Genomic DNA, 25,224 nt, shown 5'->3' with positions numbered 1-25,224 from the left:
TCTTTTACTGTTTTTCGAGTTTTTCAACAGTTTTTTTTTCTAAATGCTCCTTTCAGGACGTTTCCAGCTTTGTTTTTGTTCCGTCTTCTTATAACATTCTTCTTCTTTCTTTCATTTGTTCATATAACAAACCTAAAAAAGTCAACTTTTCTGAATTACTTATTTTTCTCACTAACTGCATTTTTGCGAGCGACGTCATTGCTTATTCTCTCTCTATAGCTTTAGATCATTCGAGTGGCTAGATTTGGAGGAAATGTGACTTAACTCACTCAACAAAATGACTTTTGCACTTTAAAACTTAAGTTTAATTTTAATAACTTTAAGGCCAAAGAAACTCAGTTGTTTAATAAAGTTTCCTAATAAAAATTTTTCTGTGGAGTGAATTCTGACAAGCCGTATCGATATATCACTGAATGTTTTTTCACGGTTTTAAAGTGGCGACGATAAATTTTTCAGTTTATTTTATCTGTATTCTCCGGCAAGCAAGTCTTTCGCAGCTATTACGGCAATCTGAGGGCTATGTTCGTAACTTTTTGAGTCTTGCTCTTTTTGAGGGGAAAGGCAGCAGTTTGTACTGGCTGTTTGTTTTGACGTGGCTGCTTTTTGGTTTTAGAGGCTCGCAAATTTTTGGACAATGTCTGTGTGAAGCAGGGCGTCGAGTGTAGCAACCCCAGAACAACAGCCAGACTATTGGACAAGGTCTGTTCCTCAAATTTGTGTGATTATGAACAGCTGTCGTAGCAAATACTCTATAGCAATGGATACAATTCAAAATCTTGTTCCTGAAAAGTTTTGGATTGAAAGAAAAACTTTCATCCATTTGGAAAGAACGGTCCAAACCAAAACATATATAACTTTTGAGAGGAATGCATGCATTAAGAATAAACCTAATGGATAAGCACTTAATGGATACGTACTTTACAAATAAGCTTTAGAAATTGTAAATGTGTTGTCATGTAATGTCATTGTTTTAGTTAGTCGGAGAGTACCTGGAGCCCACATTCATCAATCCAACCTTTTTGATGGGACACCCACACGTAATGTCACCTCTTGCCAAATGGTTAGATGTTCCATATAACAGTCTGCTCCTAGGTTTATGGGAGCTAACTGATTTTTCCTTTTTAATTTATATTAATGGCCGCCGTCAGCGTCTCAACGGCTACTATTTTTGCGCTCTCATTTTTTTGCAATTCAAAGAATTTGAATCATATTGGGGCGCTGTCTTTTTACAACTCGAAGAGAAGCGTCTTTTTATAGCTGCGAAGCTGTAAGCTGAGCGTAGCTATATTGCGGTGCTCTTGGTTTTTTACGACTCGAAGAGGAGTATTGGTTTTCTCTCGGTTTTTTTTTACAGGAAGTAGATATGTTCACGCGGCATTTTGACCTTAAAACAAAAGTGAGAAAACCTGTCTTGGTGAACAGATTTTCGCTAAGCGAGAAAAGTTTTTTGATCATGCGCTGCGTTTGGTGAATTACTTTTTAACTTTGAAAAGTAGTTTTTGACTGAATTGCACATATAGATGACCGTTTTTAGCCGTTTTTTCGTCTAAGTGGCCCAATTTTTCTGCTTTTAATTTGGTTTCTGGTAAAAATAATTTTTATTCAATACTATTTTGAAATTTCAACCTCGGAAATTGATACCACAGTGTTTTGCAGAGCCTGAAAATGCGTTTCAAGTTGAAAATTGGCACATAATTCTTGATTTTTAGTTAATTTTTGGTTTTTTTAATATTAATTTCTTCTATTTTGGATCTTTTAACCGTCTTTATGTCAAAAATCAGTTAATATGGCAACTTCTCTTTGATAATTCCTATACTCAATGCCTCTTTCTACCTCGATGTAATTTTGTTTCATAAAATTGTACATATGCTAATCCGATTTTGGTAGTTTTTTTCGATTTTTGTCAATCTTTCGTTTGTATTTTGTTTGTAATTGCTAGAAATAGTTTTTTTTGTGCAACATGAGGTACTTTAATTTTGTTTCAATAAAAATTCAATAATTTTTTGGCGTTGAGTTTTGAAAAAACAGTTAAAACTTTTTCATAAATGCAGTCTTAAAAGTACTTTGAGCACTTTTTTTGCAAAATGTTTCAATGTTTCGTATTTATGAATTCTGTTTTTTCTTGTTTTCTGTTCTCTTCAGGAGGATAGATCTTTGTATCGGATGACTATCTTTTCTATTTGAATGCTGAGCAATGAAATGTATTCGCTTTCTTTAATTGAATTTTTTGATTTTTTTAAATTCTTTTTCAACTTTCAAAAATCAAGAATGTCTTTGTTACGGTGTTCCATACATTGTGCCCATATTTACATTCTAGTTAGTATCATTCTAGTTTTGTCCTGGCACCTACATTTATTTTCGGTATATTGATCAGTTGTGAAAAATGAATGATTTCAGCTTTTTCTTAGATTTTCGTCATTTCTTTGGTTTCAATTGATTTCATTCAACATAAGGCAGTACTGAGAGTTTTATAGCAAGCTTTTTCCAAAATTTCCTTTTATGACTAATTACTGCAGCTTTCTTCCGGCCTTGGTATTAGTTAAAACGATTTTTTGCCTTTGAATATTCTGCTGCTTATGTCTTTTCTATGATCAATTTTATTTTTGAGTTAGTATGAAATCATGTTGTCTAGCTTATGTACAAGAAAGAACAGGTGTGTGTTGTTTTTTTTCCTAATCTCAGTGATTAGAAGTGTATTTATTGGTGTTTTCTGATTCCTAATTTTGAGCTTTCTTTTTTGAAAAGATTTAACTTAATTTCTAAGATTTTTATCTGCCGTTTGCTTTCGCGATCTTTTTCAGATTAGACTCATGAATTATTTGAGGGCTATTGATAACCTTGTCAGCTTTTTCAGACTATCAGATTTTTGACCACTTTAATTATTTTGGATTTTTTAACGTTACCAAACGTTTTCAATAATATAAAATTTTGCTGCATTTGGTTTCTCTTGTTGACAGTGGTTTAAGTTTCACCAATTTTTAGAGCAGACCTGGGGAGGCAGTGAGTTAATGGTTTAATACAAAAGGTAGTGGCTTCCGTTGCAATTACAGTTTTGTTAGTGAAAATCTGACGCTTCGAGTTGCTTCCGGAATTCATCCGGCTATGTTTTTTGTTCCGTCGTCTGACGCTCTTTTTTATTTGTTTTACATTTGTTCACACAGCAAAGCTGAAAAAGTCAAATTTTCTGAATGACTTCTTCCTCTCACTAACGGCATTTGCGCGCGTGACGTCATTTCTCACTCGCTTTAGCAAAAGTTTTTAGGTTAATTGCGTGATTAAATTTTGATCATACGTGACTTACCTCACTCAATAAAATGACTTTTGCACTTTAAAACTTAAGTTTAGTTTGAATTTGTTTAAGGTCAAAGGAACTCATATGTGCAGTAAAGGTCCCTAATAAGAGGCTTCTGTGGATTGAATTTTAACAAGCTTTATTAATTTATCAGCCTAGTTTTTTCAGCGGCGTCGATTTTGTTTTTAATTTAGATCTGTATCTGTTTCTATCTCTATTATATGGCACGCAGGTCTATTCTTTCGCAGCTATTCCGGCAATCTACCGGCTATGTTAAAATTAATATTACAAATATTACTGGGGTGAATTTGAAGCAGGAAATTAAATGCGTGGTTTGATTTTTTTCTCAAGGTGAGGCTTTTGTCCGTGTTTGAACTGTATGTTGGTCATAGATAACTTCAGTTACTCACAAAGTTTTGCTTAACAAGGACTTGGCTAATTAATTGTCAAATGAAATTTGTAACAAGTATATTATACCGGTGGACTTATCTTTTTGTGATTTTTCGCTTGATCGATTTTTCGTCTGACGCTTCTGACTTTTTGCCCTCGAAAACGGGTAAAGAGCTAGATCTGGGAAAGCATTAAATTGCTAAGCAGCTATCTCAGAGCGCTACTAGTCTTCTAAGTGTTCAGTTCCCTAAAGCTGCCGACTGTTGAGAATACACATCACCGTGTAAAGGGCCGTTTTTTGGACAGCTTGGGCCACCTCAGTCCATCCGCACCCCTCTCCCACATACTGTTCTACTCCACTCCACCTCCTTCTTGTCCAACAACATCTCCACCATGTTTGAGAAATTTAAAACAAAAATCGAAAAATTTGAAGTTTCTATTTATAGCTGCGAAGCTGTAAGCTGAGCGAAGCTATATTGCGGTGCTCTTGGTTTTTACGACTCGAAGAGGAGTATTGGTTTTCTTAAGGTTTTTTTTTTTTACCGGAAGTACTATTCGTTCAGACGATGTTTTGACCTAAAAGCGAAAGCGAGTAAAATTGCAGTGTGAACTAATTTTTTCTGAGCGAGAGAAGTTTTTGATCATGCGCTGCGTTTAGTGAATGACTTTTTGACATTGAAAAGTAGTTTTTGACTAAATGGCACATATAGATAACCGTTTTTAGCCGTTTTTTCGTCTAAGTGGCCTAGTTTTTTTGCTTGTAATTTGGTTTTTTGTAGAAATAATTTTTAATCGATGCTATGTTGAAATGTAAACCCGGGAAATGGTTAGCACAGTATTTTGCATAGCCTGAAATTGCGTTTCAAATGCGAAATTGGCACATATTTCTTGATTTTTTAGTTAATTTTTGGCTTTTTTTCTATTAATTTCTTCATTTTTGGATCTTTTAGCTGTTTTTTGTCAAAAATCAGTTAATATGGCAACTTCCCTTTGATAATTCATATACTCAATGCCTCTGTCTACCTCGATGTAATTTTGTTTCATAAAATTGTACATTTGCTAATCCGATTTTCGTTGTTTTTTGCAATTTTTTTTCAGTTTTTTTTTGTATTTTGCTTTTAATTACTAGAAATAGTATTTTGGGCAAGATGAGGGACTTTAATTTCGTTTCAATAAAAATTCAATCATTTTTTGGTGTTAAGTTTTTGAAAAAACAGATAAATTTCTTTCATAAATGCAGTCTTAAATATTTTTTGACCACTTTTTTGCAAAATGTTTCATTGTTTCGTATGTCTGAATTCTGCTTTTTCTTGTTTTATTCTGTTCAGCAAGCTGGATTTTTGTCTCGAATGACTCGTTGTCTTTTCTATGTCTCGAATGCTGATCAATGAAATGTACTCGTTTTTCTTGATTTTTTTAAATTTGATTTTTAACTTTCAAAAATCAAGAATTGGTCTTTTTGTTACGGTGTTCTAACATTGTGTCCATATTCTTCACATTCTCGTTTGTATCATTCTAGTTTTGTCCTGGCACCTATTTTTGTTTTCGTTATATTGATTTTTTCAGTTGTTAAAAAATTGAATGAATTCTGCTTTTTCTTAGATCTTGGTTTCTTCGGTTTGCAATTGATTTAATTCAAAATAAGGCAGTACTGGGAGTTTGCTAGATAGTCTTTTCCAACATTTCGACTTATTACTATTAATTGCAATTTTATTCCGGGCTGGTTATTGTTTTTAGACGATTGTTTGCCTTTGAATATTATTCTGTTGCTTTTTTTCTATGATTAATTTAATTTTTGAATTAGTATGAAATCTTGTTGTCTAGCATATATACAACAAGGAAGAATCATGTATTATTTTTGTCTTCATTGCCGTGATTAGAAATCTAATTGTAGGGGTTTTATGATTCTTAAGTTTGAGCACTCTTTTTGGAATAGTTTTGACTTTCCTGACTTTTTTGAAAAGTTTTTATCTGCCGTTTGCTTTCGCGATCTTTTTGAGATTAGAATCATTAATTATCTGAGGGCAATTGATGGCCCCGTCAGCTTTGTCAGGTTATCAGTTTTTTGACCATTCTAAATATTTTAGACTTTTTTAACGTTACCAAACGTTTTCAATAACAAAATTTTGCTGCATTTTCTTTCTCTTGGTGACAGTGGTTTAAATTTCACCGTTTTTTAGATCAGACCCGCGGAGGTAATCAGTTAATGGTTTAATACAAAAGGTAATGGCTTCAGCTTTTTGTGAAGTTTTGGTGCTTCGAGTCGCTTCCGGAATTCTTCCGGCTATGTTTTTTGTTTTGTCGTCTGACGCTCTTTTTTCGTTTTACATTTGTTCACACAGCAAAGCTGAAAAAGTCAAATTTTCTGAATGACTTCTTCCTCTCACTAACGGCATTTGCGCGCGTGACGTCATTTCTCACTCGCTTTAGCAAAAGTTTTTAGGTTATTTGCGTGATTAGATTTGGATCATACGTGACTTACCTCACTCAATAAAATGACTTTTGCACTTTCAAACTCAAGTTTAATTTGAATTTGTTTAAGGTCAAAGGAACTCATATGTGCAGTAAAGGTCCCTAATAAGAGGCTTCTGTGGAATGAATTGTAACAAGCGTTATTAATTTATCGCTGAATGTTTTTACCAAGTTTTTTGAGCGGCGTCGATTTTTTTTTTTCAATTTAGATCTGTATCTATTTCTATCTCTATTATACGACACGCAGATCTATTCTTTCGCAGCTATTCCGGCAATATGCCGGCTATGTTTCTTGCAGTCAGTTTTTGTTTGTTTTTTTTTCTTTAAAATTAGACAGGTTTTGTTGACAAGCTTTATTTGGCTTTTCTATTGTTAAAATGACTAGTTTAATGAAATCAAGCCGGCTAAAAAAGTTTACATGTCTTTTCTATTATATCAGAAAATAAATGAATTTCTCTAGTTATTAGTTCACAAGGTTCACATACTTTTTTCCTTTTTAAATTGCTCTTTAAAAAATTTCTGTGAGCGGTTTCAGTATGTAATAGTTCTTTGAAAGGGTTGTTTTTTGACACTTCGAGTCGTTGCAATAGTCTTTCCGCTATGGAGACCCGGAAGTTCAGGGAGTGAATAAAGTAAAGAGTTTTTTTGGTGAACAAATTTGGAGAGAATAAAGGTTTTCTATTCCTACCGTCTTTTTAATCAGTGAAAATCTAGTTGTGAAAAATTTTTGCCTAGCTAACTTTTTTTGTCAAGCTGACTTCTCTTGTTTTAATTTTGCTATGTTGTCTAAAACGTTATTTCAAACTGAAATAGTATATTAGAAAATAGTTATTTGAAAGGCTAGTGGTTTTGTCGAAAACGTATTTGAGTAATTTCCGGATTTCCACCTCAATTTTATTTGAGAGAATTTGGAAGAGGAAACGGAAGGCGTGGGAGAAGTTGTAGTAGTTGACTGGTAAACAGAAGGGCTGAGCGAAAAGTTGGTTTCTGTTTATACCGGTTTTTTCGAGAGTAAGAAATTGTGTTGTGAAAAAATTGTGTGAGCGAGAATTCTGAACATGCGGCTTTTTCAAGCAGTTTCATATTAGTTTAGCTGAGGTTTTTTAAGAAAGATTTTAAATTGGCTGTGACAATAATAAGTTTGTTCTGAAGGATTTTTGAAGTATTTTAGTCATAAAAATGAGTTTAAGCCAATTTTGAGATTTTACATCATTTTCGCTGATTTTAAAGATGTTGTAGCGAGTTCTCCCTCTACTAGGGATTCTCCCTCATACATGAGGGAACTCATGTTCTCCCTCATAGATGAGTATTTTCTCATTTCCTTCAGAATAAGAGAACTTCGTGTGCCTATTGAGGGTATACTTAGTGTAACTTGAGCAACGTATGTGTCTCATTTGGTTTAGACAAAGTTTCACGTTTTTTTTCAGTGTCTGTATTATATGAGCGAGTAAGCGGAGGACGACTTTTTGTTGTCTTCCTGATTTGATCTAGTGGATAATACGTATGTTATAGGTTATGTTATACGTATTTTTTTGACAAAGGTGACTATTTTAGTCGTTTCCAGATTGCTTCCAATTATGTTTTCTTTGAGATCTGTTCACACATTTTCTTGATTTTAAAAGTTAAATTTAACTGGTAATTTTGATCACGCTCAAAATAGGAAGAGGAGCAGAAAAGTTTTTGCGTTGTGAATTTGTTTTGCCCCACTTTTTGTGAGAAAACGGTGTTCGAACAAAATATAATTTTCTCTAGTGTTTTTTTGTTCACATGCGGCAATTTGACTTCTACCGATTTTCTAATTGTTGATTGCTTTTAAGTGGTTTTCCTTATCCAATCCTAATCACTTCTAGGTCTGTATTTTTGTTTGGACGCTTTTTGACACTTCTGTTTTTTGTTTAGACATTTTTAAAAAAAATCTGTCAATCTCTATCTTTCCATTTTTGACTGTTTTGATCCCGATATGAGTCAAGGGGTTCAACTGCGAAAATTTTGTGGCAACGTGTCGGTTGTGTTTTGTGATTATATCAAGGACTCGCTCATTGCTTGTTGCTCTTATTAAAGAACGAAGAATTGGAGAAATAATTATAACTCTACAGAAATAAAGCCCTGAGGATAGTTAATAGCCGCTAGTTAATACCGCTTTCAGCCTGTCAACAACTATTATTCAGGTGCTGTCCTCGTTAAGTCTCGACCCCACGTTTGGTCATTTACCTTCCTCAGTCATTGCTCCAATTAAATCGGTTTTGAATCCATTCACTCATTGATTAACGCAATAAAGTGAATGCGGTAAAGGTAAAAAGAGCAAAATAAAAAAATGGGATAAACTGATGGACCGGTTATTAAGTCACAGTGAATTAGGTTATCAATGTTCATAAGAGCGAATGCTAGCTAGCATTTGTATTGAGCTCAAAAGCCTTCTGTTCAGAAGTAGAATCAAGTATAATTTTAGATTCTAACTACAACTGCTCATCAAATTAGAACAAGTTTTGACACTTAGAAACAAATTCCGTCAAGTTTTCCCTCTTCCGTCAATTTAGGCACACTTTTTTACAATCCAAAGTTTTGGATTGTATTGGTGCGTCGCCTTTTAGTTCTGTTCACTTTTTGACGGTTTAATGTCAAAAAGAAGTCAAATTGGAGTGGTGCGTTAAATCACGTTGGAGTAGTAAAAGGAGCGAAATGGTTGATTGGTTTGAAATATGATTTTGTTCAAACTGCCTTCAAAGTGATATGAGAATGTGCTGTTTGAACAAATATTTGGTTATGAGATTGAATTCTTTCAGGTCCGGCAATTTGACTTCTGTTTTTAGTGCTTTCTCTTGGGTGATATTCAAAAGTTCAGTTGCATGTGTTCTATTTGCATCTATTTGCAATCGCTTGAATCCCTGAATGGCTGCTAAGGTTTTTTATGACTTTGAAACCATTTGTTCCTATAAAATCTAGTGCTTTTTTTTTAAAAAAAAATTGTCATCTTTGTTGTTTCTGTTGTCTTATCCTTTACCGTAATTAATTTTAGCTCTCAACTGTTGCTTCTGAGGCATATTCGAATCAAATCAGTCGCTTCAGTTCGGAGCTAAATGTTTCGTTGACTTAGAAACATATTGTCAACAAATATTAGCGATTTTTTTTATTATAGCTGCGAAGCTGTAAGCTGAGCGAAGCTATATTGCGGTGCTCTTGGTTTTTTTTTTGTTTCGTCGTCTGACGCTCTTTTTTCGTTTTACATTTGTTCACACAGCAAAGCTGAAAAAGTCAAATTTTCTGAATGACTTCTTCCTCTCACTAACGGCATTTGCGCGCGTGACGTCATTTCTCACTCGCTTTAGCAAAAGTTTTTAGGTTAATTGCGTGATTAGATTTTGATCATACGTGACTTACCTCACTCAATAAAATGACTTTTGCACTTTAAAACTTAAGTTTAGTTTGAATTTGTTTAAGGTCAAAGGAACTCATATGTGCAGTAAAGGTCCCTAATAAGAGGCTTCTGTGGAATGAATTTTAACAAGCTTTATTAATTTATCAGCCTAGTTTTTTCAGCGGCGTCTATTTTGTTTTTAATTTAGATCTGTATCTGTTTCTATCTCTATTATATGGCACGCAGGTCTATTCTTTCGCAGCTATTCCGGCAATCTGCCGGCTATGTTTTTCCTGTCTCTTCTTCTTTTCGTAGTCTTATCAAATAGTCTCATTAGCTACTAGTGAGCCATCGATTCACCTACTAAATAATTCAGGTTGAGCTGGTGGCTTTTATAACTTTTACACTGTGTCTTGAAAAGATACTTTCGAACGTTTGAGTTTTGCATCTATATGTTGTGCCTTTTGTTGTTATAGATAGCCGCACAGCGATAGCTGGGGCTATTATTGGCCTCTTGTTTTTTTATTTCGTCGTCGCGATTTTTTTTACGATTATATGACGTCACAACCACTTGAAATCTGCTTTTTCATTCGTTCATGCAATTTCAACTGAAGTGCGTGTGTGACGTCATTTTTCGCTCTTAGTGGAGCAAGTTTTTTTTGTTCATTCGCGTGATTAAATTTTTGGTCACACTTGACTTGCCTCACTCTCAAAAATGACTTCCTCACTTTGAATTGACTTTTTTTAATTCAAAGAGATAAGGTCAAATGGGTGTGTGTCATTCTAAATGAAGGTTATTTGAGAGCAGCTAATAGAGGCAGTAAAAACATATACAGATTTTTAATCAAAATATAACATATCAGCCTTCAATGAAAAGACGTTTTTTTTGTCTGTCTTAATGTTTTTTTGAGACTGCAGAACTACAAAGCTATTGCGGGTATTTTCTGGCAATCTGCCAGCTATGTTCAAATAGTTCCACTAATGACATGTCTAAGCAGTTGCTACTGAGGCGTAGATGGATTTAATCACTTGCTTGAAATCATAACAGTGGGTTTCATGACTTTAATTAACACTACTTATTTTTTAAATGTTGGTGGATTTTGGAGGTTTGGCCGTTTTTGTTGCTTATCTTGTTGTAGTTAAACCACAATAATGACATTTGTTGTAATACCGCTTTCAGACTGTCAACAGCTATTATTCAGGTGCTGTCCTCGTTAAGTCTCGACCCCACGTTTGTTCATTTACCTTCCTCAGTCATTGTTCCAATTAAATCGATTTTGAATCCATTCACTTATTGATTAACGCAATAAAGTGAATGCGGTAAAGGTAAAAAGAGCAAAAAAATGGGATAAACTGATAGACCGGTTATTAAGTCACAGTGAATTAGGTTATCAATGTTCATAAGAGCGATTGCTAGCTAGCATTTGTATTGAGCTCAAAAGCCCTCTGTTCAGAAGTAGAATCAAGTATAATTTTAGATTCTAACTACAACTGCTCATCAAATTAGAACAAATTTTGACTCTTAGAAACAAATTTCGTCAAGTTTTCCCTCTTCCGTCAATTTAGGCACACTTTTTTACAATCCAAAGTTTTGGATTGTATTGGTGCGTCACCTTTTTAGTTCTGTTCACTTTTTGACGGTTTATTGTCAAAAAGAAGTCAAATTGGAGTGGTGCGTTAAATCACGTTGGAGTAGTAAAAGGAACGAAATGGTTGATTGGTTTGAAATATGATTTTGTTCAAACTGCCTTCAAAGTGATATGAGAATGTGCTGTTTTAACAAATAATTGGTTATGAGATTGAATTTTTTCAGGTCCGGCAATTTGACTTCTGTTTTTAGTGCTTTCTCTCGGGTGATATTCAAAAGTTCCGTTGCATGTGTTCTATTTGCATCTATTTGCAATCGCTTGAATCCCTGAATGGCTGCTAATGTTTTTTATGACTTTGAAACCATTTGTTCCTATAAAATCTAGTGCTTTTTTAAAAAAATATATTTGTCATTGTTGTTTCTGTTGTCTTATCCTTTACCGTAATTAATTTTAGCTCTCAACTGTTGCTTCTGAGGCATATTCGAATCAAATCAGTCGCTTCAGTTCGGAGCTAAATGTTTCGTTGACTTAGAAACATATTGTCAACAAATATTAGCGTTTTTTTTATTATAGCTGCGAAGCTGTAAGCTGAGCGAAGCTATATTGCGGTGCTCTTGGTTTTTTTGTTTCGTCGTCTGACGCTCTTTTTTCGTTTTACATTTGTTCACACAGCAAAGCTGAAAAAGTCAAATTTTCTGAATGACTTCTTCCTCTCACTAACGGCATTTGCGCGCGTGACGTCATTTCTCACTCGCTTTACCAAAAGTTTTTAGGTTAATTGCGTGATTAGATTTTGATCATACGTGACTTACCTCACTCAATAAAATGACTTTTGCACTTTAAAACTTAAGTTTAGTTTGAATTTGTTTAAGGTCAAAGGAACTCAATTGTGAAGTAAAGGTCCCTAATAAGAGGCTTCTGCGGAATGATTTTTGACAAGCTTTATTGATTTATCGCTGAATGTTTCTTACCTAGTTTTTTTGAGCGGCGTCGATTTTTTTCTATTTAGATCTGTATCTGTTTCTATCTCTTTTATATGGCACGCAGGTCTATTCTTTCGCAGCTATTCCGGCAATCTGCCGGCTATGTTTTTCCTGTCTCTTCTTTTTTTCGTAGTCTTATCAAATAGTCTCATTAGCTACTAGTGAGCCATCGATTTACCTGCAAAATATTTCAGGTTGAGCTGGTGACTTTTATAACTTTTACACTGTGTCTTGAAAAGATGCTTTCGAACGTTTGAGTTTTGCATCTATATGTTGTGCCTTTTGTTGTTATTAATAGCCGCACAGCGATAGCTGGGGCTATTATTGGCCTTCTCTTTTTTTTATTTCGTCGTCGCGATTTTTGTTACGATTATATGACGTCACAACCACTTGAAATCTGCTTTTTCATTCGTTCATGCAATTTCAACTGAAGTGCGTGTGTGACGTCATTTTTCGCTCTTAGTGGAGCAAGTTTTTTTGTTCATTCGCGTGATTAAATTTTTGGTCAAACTTGACTTGCCTCACTCTCAAAAATGACTTCCTCACTTTGAATTGACTTTTTTACTTTAATTCAAAGAGATAAGGTCAAATGGGTGTGTGTCATTCTAAATGAAGGTTATTTGAGAGCAGCTAGTAGAGGCAGCAAAAACATATACAGATTTTTAATCAAAATATAACATATCAGCCTTCAATGAAAAGACGTTTTTTTTGTCTCTCTTTGTTAATGTTTTTTTGAGACTGCAGAACTACAAAGCTATTGCGGCTATTTTCTGGCAATCTGCCAGCTATGTTCAAATAGTTCCACTAATGACATGTCTAAGCAGTTGCTACTGAGGCGTAGATGGATTTAATCACTTGCTTGAAATCATAACAGTGGGTTTCATGACTTTAATTAACACTACTTATTTTTTAAATGTTGGTGGATATTGGAGGTTTGGCCGTTTTTGTTGCTTATCTTGTTGTAGTTAAACCACAATAATGACATTTGTTGTAATACCGCTTTCAGACTGTCAACAGCTATTATTCAGGTGCTGTCCTCGTTAAGTCTCGACCCCACGTTTGGTCATTTACCTTCCTCAGTCATTGTTCCAATTAAATCGATTTTGAATCCATTCACTTATTGATTAACGCAATAAAGTGAATGCGGTAAAGGTAAAAAGAGCAAAAAAATGGGATAAACTGATAGACCGGTTATTAAGTCACAGTGAATTAGGTTATCAATGTTCATAAGAGCGATTGCTAGCTAGCATTTGTATTGAGCTCAAAAGCCCTCTGTTCAGAAGTAGAATCAAGTATAATTTTAGATTCTAACTACAACTGCTCATCAAATTAGAACAAATTTTGACTCTTAGAAACAAATTCCGTCAAGTTTTCCCTCTTCCGTCAATTTAGGCACACTTTTTTACAATCCAAAGTTTTGGATTGTATTGGTGCGTCACCTTTTTAGTTCTGTTCACTTTTTGACGGTTTATTGTCAAAAAGAAGTCAAATTGGAGTGGTGCGTTAAATCACGTTGGAGTAGTAAAAGGAGCGAAATGGTTGATTGGTTTGAAATATGGTTTTGTTCAAACTGCCTTCAAAGTGATATGAGAATGTGCTGTTTGAACAAATATCTGGTTATGAGATTGAATTTTTTCAGGTCCGGCAATTTGACTTCTGTTTTTAGTGCTTTCTCTTGGGTGATATTCAGAAGTTCCGTTGCATGTGTTCTATTTGCATCTATTTGCAATCGCTTAAATCCCTGAATGGCTGCTAATGTTTTTTATGACTTGGAAACCATTTGTTCCTATAAAATCTAGTGCTTTTTTAAAAAAATATATTTGTCATCTTTGTTGTTTCTGTTGTCTTATCCTTTACCGTAATTAATTTTAGCTCTCAACTGTTGCTTCTGAGGCATATTCGAATCAAATCAGTCGCTTCAGTTCGGAGCTAAATGTTTCGTTGACTTAGAAACATATTGTCAACAAATATTAGCGTTTTTTTATTATAGCTGCGAAGCTGTAAGCTGAGCGAAGCTATATTGCGGTGCTCTGGGTTTTTTTTTGTTTCGTCGTCTGACGCTCTTTTTTCGTTTTACATTTGTTCACACAGCAAAGCTGAAAAAGTCAAATTTTCTGAATGACTTCTTCCTCTCACTAACGGCATTTGCGCGCGTGACGTCATTTCTCACTCGCTTTAGCAAAAGTTTTTAGGTTAATTGCGTGATTAGATTTTGATCATACGTGACTTACCTCACTCAATAAAATGACTTTTGCACTTTAAAACTTAAGTTTAGTTTGAATTTGTTTAAGGTCAAAGGAACTCATTTGTGAAGTAAAGGTCCCTAATAAGAGGCTTCTGCGGAATGATTTTTGACAAGCTTTATTAATTTATCGCTGAATGTTTCTTACCTAGTTTTTTTGAGCGGCGTCGATTTTTTTCTATTTAGATCTGTATCTGTTTCTATCTCTATTATATGGCACGCAGGTCTATTCTTTTGCAGCTATTCCGGCAATATGCCGGCTATGTTTTTCCTGTCTCTTCTTCTTTTCGTAGTCTTATCAAATAGTCTCATTAGCTACTAGTGAGCCATCGATTTACCTACTAAATAATTCAGGTTGAGCTGGTGGCTTTTATAACTTTTACACTGTGTCTTGAAAAGATACTTGCGAACGTTTGAGTTTTGCATCTATATGTTGTGCCTTTTGTTGTTATTAATAGCCGCACAGCGATAGCTGGGGCTATTATTGGCCTTCTCTTGTTTTTTTTTATTTCGTCGTCGCAATTTTTGTTACGATTATATGACGTCACAACCACTTGAAATCTGCTGTTTCATTCGTTAATGCAATTTCAACTGAAGTGCGTGTGTGACGTCATTTTTCGCTCTTAGTGGAGCAAGTTTTTTTTGTTCATTCGCGTGATTAAATTTTTGGTCACACTTGACTTGCCTCACTCTCAAAAATGACTTCCTCACTTTGAATTGACTTTTTTTACTCTAATTCAAAGAGATAAGGTCAAATGGGTGTGTGTCATTCTAAATGAAGGTTATTTGAGAGCAGCTAGTAGAGGCAGCAAAAACATATACAGATTTTTAATCAAAATATAACATATCAGCCTTCAATGAAAAGACGTTTTTTTTGTCTCTCTTTGTTAATGTTTTTTTGAGACTGCAGAACTACAAAGCTATTGCGGCTATTTTCTGGCAATCTGCCAGCTATGTTCAAATAGTTCCACTAATGACATGTCTAAGCAGTTGCTACTGAGGCGTAGATGGATTTAATCACTTGCTTGAAATCATAACAGTGGGTTTCATGACTTTAATTAACACTACTTATTTTTTAAATGTTGGTGGATTTTAGAGGTTTGGCCTTTTTTGTTGCTTATCTATGACATTTGTTATTCGCCTTAGAGTGCGGCGTACTTTCAATTCAATGTATTAGCCTATTTTTAACTACTTTTTTTTCTTTTTTGATGACTTTAATACAAATTAATTTCAAAAAGTTTAAGTGAATTTATGAATCTTGCTTTTATTTTTTTGGCCTTTATCCAAATAATGAAATTAAGTTTTTTTTTAAAAATCTAAAGATGTAAGCTATGCTGTGTTTATTGATTTTGTAGTATTGTTGTATGTTTTTTGCGCTGAACCCACTAATTTTCTAAAAGGTTGATTTTCGCAAAATTTGTTTTTGGCACCTTTTTTTTCCTTGTCTTTCCATGATTTTGTCAATGCTGTTGTGCGACGATGCTGTTGCCATTTTTCACTTTAAATCTTAATAGTGGTATATATTAACCTCCAATGTGGTTATTTGAAGCCCACTATTGAACTTGTTAGTTCCATTATGTTTCTTAATGTTCCTCGTTACTTGTTTTACTTGAATATTGTTTTATTCTAATTACCGGTTTTTGATAGATTTTGCAGTCTGTCATCTTATTTAGTTCATTAATTTTATCTTAACTATGCGTAAATTTATGTTCTTAAAAATGGCGAGAAACAATAATTTGATCTCACATTATTTAAGCAATTTTCCTACACTTTTGATTGGCTGTGTTTTTGTTCGCTTGAAGTCAGTTTGAAGTAAGTTGTGGACAATTTTTCGTAAAAAAAGTCCAATTTGAGAACACAGCTCGAAGATTTGGGTAGCTATAAGTTCGTCTGTTCAACACATCACCTATTTAATGAGTCAATATTTTGCAATATTATAATTCAGTAAAGCAAACTTGATACAGAACTGTATCTCAACAAATCTAAAATTCTAAACAAAAGAGACATTGTTCATATCTAACATGGAATAAGACTTCAGAATATCTAAAAAATGTTTGTGAAAACCCGCAGTTTGATAAGTTCAGTTTGAAACGCTATTTCTTTGCTGCGGTCTTTTTAGCAGGCGTCTTCTTTGCTGGTGGTTTTTTGGCCTTGGGTTTTGTCGAGCTCTTGGCTTTTTTGGGTGTTGCGTCTTTCTTGGGTTTTGGTGAAGCTGGGCTCTTCTTTTTGGGACTTGCTGCCTTCTTCTTAGGGCTCGATTTCTTAGCTGCGGGCTCTTTAGCTGGAAGTTTGAAACTGCCATTAGCTCCGGTGCTCTTGCTTGAGGCGTGCACCAGTTCCTTCTTGGTGATCATTCGTCGGAGAGCCAGTCTGACCAGATTGGAAACATTTCCGGATAGTTTGTAGTTGGCGTTGATGTATTTCTCAATGGCGACTTTGCTTGATCCTCCTTTTTCGTTCAGCTCTTTGATTGCTTTCTTGATCATGGCAGAGTAAGTTGGGTGCGAGGTTTTGGCTACAGCCTTTTTGGGGGTAGTGGTCTTCTTAGCAACTGCGGCAGGCATATTGTTGATAATGCAATTAAGTTTAATTGTGTATAACTTGTACTAAATTGTAAAAGCGAATTGTGCAAAATGATACTGCTAGAGAAATTTACTTTGTATTTATACTGGGGTGCTCGACCGGAACGAAAAATGAGCGCGCGCAATTGAGTTTAACCGACTTTACCCTCAAAAATTGCTGAATTTCACTATCAGAAACGGCGAGATCTTCGTATGTATTAGTTTTTCAGGAAAGAGAAAAACACCATAATAACGGCAAGATTTCGAGCTTTTTAACTATGTATATTACTAAATTTAAATGCCGAAAGTTTCTTCATAATCGGCCAAAATAGTGTATTGTTTTTCGACAAAAATTTGAAACTTGCTGCTGTTTTTACTCGAAATTATTGAAAGAATGATAAAATAGGGTTAGAACACCTGGACATTTAGTTAGATGGGACAATTGTGAACGATTTGATGTTTGTTACGGGCCTGTACGTTCAGCTGATTTTTTGTACGAAGCAATTTTCTAAAATAATTTTGCATAATTGCTTAGCCGTAGTGTTATTGTGCCATACTTAAAATAAGTCACATAAGATCTACGTTAGTCTTATGGAATATTAAAGTTTGTTTAAAGCAGATGTTATATGAAATTATTCGAAAATGGGGAACACATTCAGCTCAGACTACTTTTTGAAATGAAGTGGAAGTAACCGTGGATCGATAGTATCCAAAACAAACGAGATATTCATGTCCAGTTTCCTTGAAAAGGTTGCAAACCCTGTGACTCCACAGACGTAACATATTTGGCTCGTCTTGAAGTGATGTTTTTAATGAAGTTGGTGTTCTAGTTGTATCGTTAACGGTATTCTATCTGTCAATGGTTAACTAATAATCTTGATATCATATATTCTTTTCGAGATATTTTATTACGCGATATATTAATTGCTCTCGTAGAGAAGCAATTATAGTAAGTTGTGTAAACGTCTTTTTTATGCAAAATTTTTGCTTGACCGTTTGGACTTTTCGGGTGACTTTTACGCCCTTGACTTTTTGCGTTTCACGTGATCTAAAATTCTCTCTCAATCACAATTTCAAGCAGCTGAACTCAATTGGCGGCAATTTAATACTAAAAGTCAAATGAAAAGTGCGCCGAAACTGGTGTCATTTTTAAATTTAAATCTTAATAGTGGTATATGTTAACCTCTAATGTGGTTATTTGAAGCCCACTATTGAACTTCTTAGTCCCATTTAGACTCCCCCCCCCCCCCCCCGACTGAAGCAGGTTGCAATTGATTAGTGCTCCCACTAGTCGTTCGAGAGCAATTCTTCCGACATTTAGTCGGTTATGTTTAAATTTGGTTTCCAAGTCAATTCAAGGTTTAGTTTTTTGGTTTGGTCAATGGAAATGCTTTGAACTGTGTCAGGACTGTACTGCTATCTTTATTCAATTTAAAGATTTTGAGTTGTATTGGTGTGATGTCTTTTCTACGACTCAAAGAGGAGTATTGGTGGAGCGTCTTTTTTGATCGGTAATTAATAACCGCGTCAGCAATTCCTGGCGGCTATTACGCTCCTAATATTTTTTCATCGTCCAACAGATTTTTGTTTTGTCTTACCCTGATTTCTTGGAATTGACTTTTTCAATTACTTCAGTGGCTTCTATTGCTTTGCAGTTAAATTTTGTGTTCGTGACGTCATTTCTGCTTTTAGGTCAATTGCGTGACTTACCTCACTAAAAAATGAATTCTGAACTCATTAATTGAAGGTCAATAGTGTGAATCTAATTAGTGCCAAACTTATATGCCCTAATTCTTGAGTATTAGCGTGTGGTCAATCTGTATCTCATATCTTTAGTTGTTTCAATTCATGGTAGGCCACAAGCGTCTATCGCGGCTATTTTTCGGCAATCTGCCAGCTATGTTTTAGTTGGAGTGTATTTGAAACAGGAAGTGAAATGCGTGAAGTGCGTTTAGATGAAATTGCTGAAGTGCTGGGAGAAGGGAGAGTGATTTTGTGTTCATGTCGCTTAGTTGAGAGAAAATTAGGCGTGAAAGAAATTTTTACCGCGCAAACTAAAGTTATCAAAGTTCATCAGAGTGATTGTTGTGAGCGGTCGCTGACATTAGTATTAAGCCTAATAGCTTTCAGTTTAGAGTTTCAATCGCTATGTGTGTCAAGCGCGTTTACTGTGGCTATTTTCTGGAAATCTGCCGGCTATGTTTCGTTTTTGATTGCATTGGAATTTTTTTGTTGAAATCGGTTGCTGTAGCAATTTTGAATCTTTCAATTTGATTGACTTCAATTTCAAGTTGTTCAAGAAGAAAATCGGGTGCATGTGAGTAAATTTCTGTCAATTTTTGTCCATTTTTAATAGCCGCACAGCGATAGCTGGGACTATTATTGGCCTTCTCTTGGTTTTTTTTATTTCGTCGTCATGATTTTTGTTACGACCATATGACGTCACAGCCACTTATCGTTCATTCGTTCATGCAATTTCAACTAAATTGCATTTGTGACATCATTTTTCGCTCTTATTGGAGCGAGTTTTTTGTTCATGCGCGTGATTAAATTTTTGGTCACACTTGACTTACCTCACTCAAAAATGACTTCCTCACTTTGAAATTGACTTTTATTTACGTTAATTCAAAGAGATAAGGTCAAATGGGTGTGTGTCACTCTAAGTGAAGATTATTTGAGATCAGCTAATAGAGGCAGTAATAACTTATACAGATTTTTAATCAAAATATAACAGATCAGCCTTCAATGAAAAGACGTTTTTTTTTTTGTCTGTCTTTTTTACTGTTTTTTTTACTGCCGATCTACGAATCTATTGCGGCCATTTTCTGGCAATCTGCCCGCTATGTTTTGAATTTGTTGCCTATTTTTTCTCTTTTGATGGTTTCCAACTGAAAATTCTTAATTGAGGCCAATTCTTCAGGTGTTGCTGCCATTGTGACACCTAAAGGCCAGACAGGGCCATTTTCACTGAAACGAATTATACATTTTTTTAGTCGTTTTCTTATTGGTTATCCAATTTGCAGCTTAGTTTTTCTCTGCAACGTATTGTGTGCGTGACTGATCTAGCAAAAGATTTTATTTAAATTTTTCTGCAAGGTAATGGTTTGGAAGTTGAATTTTATACTACTGTTAATTAGTTTTTCTAGGACATGTAAATTTTTTTTTCGTGATTGGCTTGATATATATTTATTTACTATCAAATGCGGTTCTTTTAGGAGGCCTGGTAGTGTTGTCTTCAGATAGTTCAGTTCTTTGGATTTTAGTTCAGGACTTGTCCTCCTATGTTTTTTAACCTCGTCGAATAAACATTTGTTTCGCTTTACCTCATTTAACCGCTTTTTCGACATTTTGCGCGCAATCGTTTCGACTTCTCTAGGTTTGATGCATTCTGGGCTAATTGTTCTCGAAGTGCTTTGAAACAGCAGTTGCTCAGCAAAGCAATTATAAATGAACGGATTAAAAAAAGCGAAATCAAAACTAAACAGGATAAACCCCTAAAGCCCAATTTTAGATGCTAGCTACCTGAACTTCATTCTTATAAGTCTTAGGTACCATGCCTAATGCTTATTTGTACTGATACTAGCCAGAATACCCTCTCATTAAGGAACAGACTTTTTAAACTACAAAATGAAGTAAAAGATGCCGCTTTTGAAAATTTTTTTGTACCAAAATCAATTTTTATTTTAAATAGCCGCGAGCCATGGTGGCTATTATTGGGGACATCGCGTTTTTTTTAATTCGTCGTTTACATCGATGAGTCTTGCGACCACTGACTTTTTCATTTTCAGTGGCTTCTAGTGATTTGCAGTTAAAATTTGTGTGCCTGAGTCATTTGTTCTTCTTTTAGGTCAATTGCGTGATTTACCTCACTCAAAAACTGACTTCTGAACTCAATTAATGATCTTTAAATTTTATGAACTTTAACTGGTTACAGATCAATAGTATGCATCTAAGTAGTGCCAAATGTATGTCCTAATTTTTGATTATTAGTCTTGAGTTTTTGATTTCAAATATTAATTTTCAAAAATCAATCCGGGCTTTTTCCTTATAGAGCGTATATGTCTCATAAAAATGACAGTCCGAATCTAACCCAAAATGTCTAGTGATCTTTTCAATGACTGGTATTCAATCTGCCTATCTTAGATATTTAGTTTTTTCTATTCCATGGAAGGCCACAAGCGTCTCGCGGCTATTTTCGGGCAATCTGCCGACTATGTTCTTTTTTATCAATCCCAATCTGGGTCATAGGAATCAACGGTGCCATATATAATTGGACGAGTATGTTTTTGCTTCAGAGAGGTACCAAGTTCTGACATTGGAATAGTGTTGAAGGTTTAAATATGCTTTTCTAGTTCCAGCTGTTATTTTTTATATTTTCGGTGTACCGGGATCTTCAATGCTATCGGAGCTATTTACTGGCAATCTGCCGGCTATGTTTGAAAGCATAAAGTAGCCCCGATTTTTAGCAATTTATACATTTGTAAATAATAGATCGGAACGCGTTCTTGCTTGTGTTACAGTTAACTTCAATTGAACCTTATTTAGGCATAGATCGGAACCTGGCCTTACGGAGAGGTTCGAGCTGTTCGTGTTAACCAAAGAACTGTGCAATGCGTACACTGAATTGAATGACCCTGTGGTGCAAAGAGAGAGGTTTGAAGAGCAGGCAAAGCAGAAGGAGGCAGGTGATGACGAGGCACAGATGGTGGATGAGAACTTCTGCACCAGTTTGGAGTATGGTCTCCCACCTACTGCAGGCTGGGGCATGGGCATTGACAGATTGACTATGTTCTTGACCAATCAGAACAATATTAAGGTCAGGTGCTCTTAGGCCATCTTGATATGTTCGAGCAAGTTCTGGTACAGTTTACTTTTATCGGCACTTTCTAAAAGTCGGATGTTGAGAGGTTCTTTAATAACCTGTCAGTTTTTATATCAAATTTGAGGTTTGAGTATTTTTCTTCGGGTTAATGTCGTTCGTTTCCTCAAGCTAGTTATAAATTTATGGGCGAATTAAGTTTTCGGATTCCTCTTGCCTTAAACAATGCTTTGACTGCAATGTAGTATAATAGGAATGATTATTATTTCAGGAAGTGCTTCTGTTCCCGGCAATGAAACCAGACGAACCGAATCCGAATCCCACGGCAACTGGAGCTACGGGAGATGCAAAGCCGAATGGTTGTTAAACTTGTGAAACTAGTCTCCTCAGTCAATTTCACGATTCAAGTTGGCCGGTTTTGAAAAATCAGACAACTGAAGCACCATTGTTGAACTCGATTTTGTCTTCTGATGACCGCAAGATAATTTGTACTGTTAATATATCGGGGATGATGATAAGTGTGAATAATAATATGATGTTATGTTGCTTGGTGCATATTGCTTTGCTTTGATTTCAGATAAAACTTGAATTTTGCGAATTTAGTCAACAGTTTTCAAAATGATTATAAAATCAGATGAGCAACTTCACCCTTATTTAGCTCGTTCAAAGACTCTTTAAGATGTGAATACAAAGCTCGTTATTGAAGAGGCGTGAGCTAGAAGGCCTAGTAATGTCACTTAATGATACGACCCCCCTTATTAAAAAAATATTTCGAAATTTATCAGATGAGTGCTATTTTTACGGCGAAGTTTTTGCTTCACATTGGTTTCCCAATTTTTCCCAACTTGTAGATGCCGATGCTACACCAATTTTTATGGGATCCAGATTTTATAGGATTCCAAATAGAGACGCTCGGGAAATTTTGCATAAATAAACGTTATTACAGTGAAGCTTGTGATAAGAGAAGGGTACGAGTTTTGCACTTTTATCTGTTATTATTTAAGACAACAATTTAAATATAGTAAGTTGCTTGATCAGATATTTTCAAAAGCAGGCATGTACAATGAAGCAGAATGTAAAATATCAAATATTCTGCTGTTGATTTAAAAGAGGAATTTAAGTTTAGAGCAATTACGCGAAAAGAATTGTCCGAGGTCATTTATTCGCTTGACAATAACAAGCTCCTTCCTGTTCCTGCAGTTTTCAATGCTGAGTATAAAGTGCCTTTACTATCGAATACAAAATGATTGGGTATCAAGATTTCGATAGGAAATCCTTTGGAATTCGAATGCACCACTTGATTTTAAGAAAATTCCACGGAGAGCAAGAATTTTGCTTTTGTCAGTCGTATCTCCAAAAAGGAGACGTAAAAGTACGTGATTTCCATACCCAGTGAAATGAAACTTGATAGCCTTGATAAGAAACATACTTAATCTTGGAAAATCTTACCAAGATCTTGCCATGTTACATGGCAAGATAATATCAAGATATGTACGAACTTGTATGATCTTTGCATGGCTATCAAGAAACAAGATCTTGGCAAGATTTCCAAGAAAGACTAACCATGACATGGCAAGAGATAACAAGTCGTAAAAATTAAAAAGCACCTTCAAATAAGATTTAGCACAAATTCATATGATTAAGCACGATTTATCAAGATTTATCAAGAATTATCAAGAATTGTCGGAAAATTCAGCTCCCGTTAGTTTATCAACCAACAATTGAGCCTACTTTTTCCAGTATAGTTAAATTTTTAAGTGGGTGCTAGCTCGGTATGTACATAGTACACACCTTATACAGGACCGCCATCGGGAAGGCCCCCACTAAAGTCCCATAAAAACATCTTTTTTATAACAAAAATGTTCGTCGGTAAATTTCAAAATTTCAAAAACGCCGGTAATACCGTTTAACAGTCATATATCAGCTTATTGTTCTCTAAGTATCTTAAAAAAATTAGAATCGAACACAAAATTTTTCAAAAATCGATTTTCTCTTGAAAATGCCAAATTTTTGAATTTCCACATTCTGAGAGAGTTCTTAAACAATTTAATATCAAGGTCTTATCAAGGTGTTCCAAGAAATGTTTGTCTATCAAGATCTTGGCAAGATGTTTCAAGTTTTGCACGAGTTAACAAGATCTTGCATGTCATGGCAAGGTGTATCGTTTCGTTTCACTGGGTAGTCAACTGCAGTTACTACAAGTTTTTTTAGAACTCTTTAAATACTTATTATTGAAAAAAGTGAGTGAATGAACACATTCAGAAGAACACCGAATTGAGACTGTTTGGATTTCAACAATATAATGTGTCCACAGCTGCTTGCTATTCTACATTAAGCTCTATATTAATGTTGGTCACTCGTCACAATCAACTGAGGAAATTTCATGTTCTGATGTGGCTGTGGAATATTCCAATTTCATTCCTAGAATGGCAACCAATACTTAAATGTTCATTCTTCCCTATGACCACTGCCGGGAATATAGGTACTGCAGATGTTACAAAATTTTGTTATTTTCAACAAAACGCTCTCCTTTAGAAATAATTCTATAGACTCAAATTGAAAACAATATTCATCAATCTGACCTCTTGAAGCCAAGTATTTCCTCTGCAGTTTCGACCAAATATTTTAAATCCAGAAATGAGTTCGGACCTCTCCCAACATACTTGGTACCTGGATGTCTGTCTCGTCACTAGGTCACGAAAGCCAATAATCAGACGCTCTTGTCAAAAATGTTTCGGAAGAAATACTTTTTTTGAGAACAATCAAATGCATGCTTAATGGTTTTTGGAGAAAACCCGATTTTAAAACAGATTTGAAGCGCAGTTCAACTAAACGTTTCTAAATCTTGGTTGCAGCAAAATTAACACCAAAGTTTGTCACTTTGAGTCTGAAAAGTGTTGAAAAATGTGAGTTGTTTGAAGATCTAATTTGTTTGTACGAGCTTCATTGTGTTCTGGGAGTTTTTCACCTGTACTTGTGAGCTCAAAAACTTGATTTCTCTCTCCATGAAAACGTTCGAACTTAAAAACTACTGAAATCTTCAACTTTTAGATCTCCAAAGGGAAGCAGTAGGTCAAAATCAGATCAGCAAAAACTGCTCTTGTTTTGGCTCGACTTCTTGCAGCTTAGCTTTGAGGTTAGGCGTCAGTTTTTCGCGTGGACAATTTAAGGACGCTCACGTGGTCTCAGTTATAACATCAAGCTAATAAAACCACCAATCAGAGCGCCGAGAACGAAATTTTAAAATTTTCCGCAAGAGCCCCGAACATTATCAATTATATGGAATAAAAACTCAAGAAGAAGTTGATAAACTCAATCTCATTGAACTGAAACAGAGCAATTCTTCGCCAGGAGAAATAGCGCACCTTCAGCCATTGAGGTTGCCTCAATTAGGCAGATTATTAGCAGTAGCCTCGAATTCTGGATTTTCATCTCTCTCGTAATGAAATCAACTGTTTGCCAAATTCAGTTGTTATTGCTGCTTATGGTCAGCCCGTACTGTAAATCTGCTGCATAGGTTT

The 25,224-nt window shown here is 35.0% G+C and overlaps 2 protein-coding genes across 2 annotated transcripts in view; one reads left to right on the top strand and one right to left on the bottom strand.

Moving 5' to 3' along the window:
• The window catches only part of LOC142336400 (lysine--tRNA ligase-like), a 46,340-nt gene extending 24,035 nt beyond the window's left edge, over nt 1-22,305 (top strand). The window contains exons 9-12 of the mRNA XM_075385202.1: nt 614-699; nt 975-1,060; nt 21,430-21,700; nt 21,975-22,305. Coding sequence (XP_075241317.1) covers nt 614-699; nt 975-1,060; nt 21,430-21,700; nt 21,975-22,070 — 539 coding nt within the window. The 3' untranslated portion in view covers nt 22,071-22,305. The remainder of the gene's footprint in view (nt 1-613; nt 700-974; nt 1,061-21,429; nt 21,701-21,974) is intronic.
• On the bottom strand, nt 16,246-16,967 carry LOC142337239 (histone 24-like). Its single transcript, XM_075386384.1, has one exon. The coding sequence runs from the start codon at nt 16,885-16,887 to the stop codon at nt 16,417-16,419; it is 471 nt and encodes a 156-aa protein (XP_075242499.1). The 5' UTR covers nt 16,888-16,967; the 3' UTR covers nt 16,246-16,416.
• Nucleotides 22,306-25,224: the final 2,919 nt, after the last annotated feature.

The sequence above is a fragment of the Convolutriloba macropyga genome, chromosome 3, assembly GCF_964194025.1.
Source record: "Convolutriloba macropyga chromosome 3, txConMacr16.3, whole genome shotgun sequence".
NCBI lineage: Eukaryota > Metazoa > Xenacoelomorpha > Acoela > Convolutidae > Convolutriloba > Convolutriloba macropyga.
This window is presented reverse-complemented; position numbering and strand designations above follow the sequence as displayed.